Source organism: Pygoscelis adeliae, unplaced genomic scaffold, assembly GCF_000699105.1.
Source record: "Pygoscelis adeliae isolate BGI_AS28 unplaced genomic scaffold, ASM69910v1 Scaffold427, whole genome shotgun sequence".
NCBI lineage: Eukaryota > Metazoa > Chordata > Aves > Sphenisciformes > Spheniscidae > Pygoscelis > Pygoscelis adeliae.
In genome coordinates this window covers 1,486,766-1,490,609 of record NW_008825214.1, presented here as the reverse complement: position 1 = coordinate 1,490,609, position 3,844 = coordinate 1,486,766, and the positions used below count along the sequence as shown (strand labels likewise).

General features: G+C 36.9%; 1 protein-coding gene across 1 annotated transcript in view; it reads left to right on the top strand.

Moving 5' to 3' along the window:
* Nucleotides 1-3,844, top strand: part of RAB18 (RAB18, member RAS oncogene family) — a 57,733-nt gene that overhangs the window by 48,460 nt on the left and 5,429 nt on the right. The window contains exon 3 of the mRNA XM_009329128.1: nucleotides 1,812-1,873. Coding sequence (XP_009327403.1) covers nucleotides 1,812-1,873 — 62 coding nt within the window. The remainder of the gene's footprint in view (nucleotides 1-1,811; nucleotides 1,874-3,844) is intronic.

Sequence of the window (3,844 nt, the reverse complement as noted above, 5' to 3'; positions counted from 1 at the left end):
GGGAAAGAAATATGCAACTACAGTGGAAGAAGAGATTCTGTTAGTCTAAAAGTTACTGCTGAGTGCTGAAAAATTGGCAGGACAGGATGTTCTTTGGGGTCAATTTGAGTAAACTTGCTAGCATAGCAGTCTTCTATGAATGAGGTAGAGCTCTAAGAACTGGTGTTTAAAACAAAGTTAATAGTGACTGTTCTTTTCTGTGAACATAACTCTAGAATAATGTACCATCCTTGCGTGTGGCATGGAGCATTATATTACTGCTGAGTTAGGGACTAAGAGTCTTAGTCCCTGAAAAAATGGAGTTCTGTTCAGTTACTGCAAAAGTTAATGTACTTTGGCAAAATTTTGCTTAAAATAAAGAGCATGGGCTTCTTCCAGTGCAGAATGTAGTCTGAAAATCACTTGATGCTTCATGGAACACTAGTGAGCTGAAGCTGTGAAACAGTGGAATAAAAATTGTGTGTATTTTTTTATTAAATAAAGCTCTTTTAAACCTCAGTTGCAGTGAAGTTGTAAATGTACTTGCAATGTGCAGTTTCTTAAGTATCCTATATACCCTTTGTGACTGTAAGTTGAATGTAATTTGACAGCTGTTTGCACTTGTTTGTAATCTGTATGGCCTTGGGAATATAAGTGCAGCACACTTATCATGAGGCCCTACTTAAACATTTTGTGTTAGAATAGTTAAACCAGGAATTCTTATTCTCGTAGCAAGTACAATGACTACCATTTTAAGTCAAAGTGCAAAATGTTTGCTGTTACACTTGGAAGTTGTTCATATAAAGGTATCAACTTTCCACGCTACTACTACATTTCACGGCTGCTGCCTGGTGGGGAGTGAGAATCGCTCCAAAATAACTTAAACATACTTCCAGTTACTTGTGATTGGTAACCTAAGGATTAAATTACAACAAAATGGATCATAACTGTACCTAGCCTCTCAAACTGATGTGTGTTGCTATATTCTTTAAATTTGCACAGTCATTATCATCTTGTCCTCCTTGGCTTGAGTTTTGCACAGCTTGTCCTTGGGCAAGTGATAGGCTGCCAGTTCCTGTGTATTTAAAAAAAGGGGGGGTAGGAATTGTCAGATGTTGAGGTAGATGACTCCTATCAACAGCAGAACTGTTACCGTGTTGTCTGTTTTTTTTCTTAGTCACTGAGTGTGGTATTGGTGAGTCCCTGATGTTGCTGGAATCCCTGTAAGATACACACTGTGTGTTCAAATCACCTGAAGCTTATTTGACATGTTTGTTAGAGGAATTAATGTCACCTAACATTATTTCTCGCAGGATAGTGATCATGTAGTAGATGAGTCTCTGCCTATATTGGTTTACCTCTGCATGATCACCTTGATGGGATTTGGTCAGATTGTTTCAGATAGGGAAACAGAGCAAATAGCTACCTGAATGCAGCTTCCTTCTTTATTTTGAAAGTATGTTCCTCCAGACCACAGACGTACTCAAGGAGAACACATTTATGAGTAATGAATAGAAAGTTAATCCATTTGAATTATAAACTTGAATATTTGTCCTGGAATATGTGCTTTAATACAGGAAATGTAGTATTTGCCTTACTTCCATAAAATATTTTGAGTCAATGGCTTAAAAGGTCCTTGGGCTTTTGCAAAAGCCTTTCAGCAGCAAAGCCTTGAGTTCTGAGCAAGGTTCATAAATAGCTAATGAAACTTACTCTTCCTGCTCCTCACAACTTGTGTTCTGAGTTTGATTTTTTTTTTCTTTTCTCTTTACTTTCTCTTCCAAAAATAGCTGTAGTATGTTTGAAGAACTAAAATATTTTTCCTCCTTTAGGTGTCGACTTCAAGGTGAAAACTATTTCAGTTGATGGAAACAAAGCTAAACTGGCAATATGGGTAAGTCTCTCCTAAGTTCTTTTGCTTTAGGGATAGTGATGGCTTGTATAATCTACAGTTTGTATAGGATCCTTTTCTATTTAATATGGAGGCGATTTGGAGGAGTGGGGGGTTAATACTGAACCATTCAGAAGGTGGAATGAACTGTGGGGCAACTGGCCAATGGGTAATTCTGTTGCCTATGAGCTTATTCTGCAGCACTGATTCCAGGTCTTGTTGGGATAGGAGTAGAGAAAAGGAGGAATAAAATGGTACTAAATCAACTGGACTTAAAACTGTGAATGTGGCCATTCCTAAATTTTTTTTTAATGAGTAATTCATTGTTTAACTTCCAAAGAGTTAGCCCTCACTAGTCTGAGACTTCCCTGTATACATCATTCTTGTCTGTACTTGACAGGTTTTAAAAGGGTGCACTTAACCTAAACGTTTTAGGCAAAATTTAGCAGTGTATTAATAGGATAAGAATTATTGTTGCATGCTCAATTTATGCTCAAATGTTACCTCTCAAAACAATTTTTAGCCTAAAAAGTTAGTAGGCATCATACAAAGACTTTTATACATTTGAGGTCAGTGTTATTTGTAGCAGATGCAGCTGAAAGAGTGAGAGGCAGTGTTTGTAATTTTAGCCTTAAGAGTGTTCAACATCTACTGTAGTTAAAAGTAGAACTTCTAAATCCATGGCACATGAAGAAGGAAAAAGTACTTCTAAGCTTTTTTTTTAAAACATTCTCCATTCTGCAAACCAGCCTCCACACTTGTGTGACTTGAAGCACCTTTTGAATATTTAGACCCAGTTGTGACTTCTTGTAGCAAGCAAGAATAAAACCTTGTTTCTCATATAAGCAAGATACTTGACCTGTACTTCCTTGGGGAGTAGTAGTGGAACATGAAATACATATTGCAATACTTCCGTTGCTTTGAGGGTGTTTCGTATCTTGACTAACAAACAGGACATGTCTTAGTGTAACAATAGTAATCATCACTAAAGTAAATAGGTGTGACAAGGAAAATAACTGCAACAACTTGACAGACAAATAGACATATAGGAGGAAAAACAGACTGACAGCAGAATGATGAGTGACATGGGATGGAAAATACTACATAGGATTAGCTTAGGGTTTATCTTCTTTCATATTGGTGAATATAAAGAAATAATTCTGAGGTAAACTGGAAAAGAAAAGCTTGTAAAGGTGTATCATGACACAAAACCAGTTTGAGATGTGTGGGATTGACTGACTGACTTGCAGAATGTTGGAAGTCCAGTTCAGTTATTCAGGTTCTTTGGCAGGGAACTGTTTTGAATCTACAGTGTTTCATGTGTCACTTCTAACCTGGGTAACTTGCATGAAGTTATTTAAATCTTCTGTGCATAAGTCTCCAGTGAGAGGACACTATAACTTAATGCCTGATAAGAAAACAGCATTCTAATGTTTGGTTTTTTGCAGAGCTGTTGACACTTTAAATTTGAGGATGTAAATTCAACTTTACTTAAAAACGGAAAAACCTCTGACTTATTTCTACTTCTGCTCTGTCATAGCATGTTAAATGCATTTACCCTGGCACTGAATCAAATTTAATTGGACCAAGGTGATTGAAGTGAGGGAACTAGTTTTGTTGCCATGGCTTTCAATGCGTGTTACAAAATCTTAGTACTGCAGCTGTGCTTTTTTTCTTGCTGGTTGCTGCTGTACTAGCTGCAGAACAAATGCTTCCACAGAAATGGCTATCTTATTGCTATATAGTCCAGTTATTTACTACACCTGACAGTTTAAAGGTGTTTCCCAGGAGAGACTACGTAAAATCTCAAAGTTAATGTGCAGGGGAGGGTATAAACTCAGTTAATCTGGTAGTTGAATATACTTTGAATCTTATTTTGTATGTTCATTAGAAGTGGAATACCTGAGAGCTAAACTAGATTCTGCTCAAATTCTGAATAATGGAACTTTCTGAATGGCTTTTTAGGATACCGCA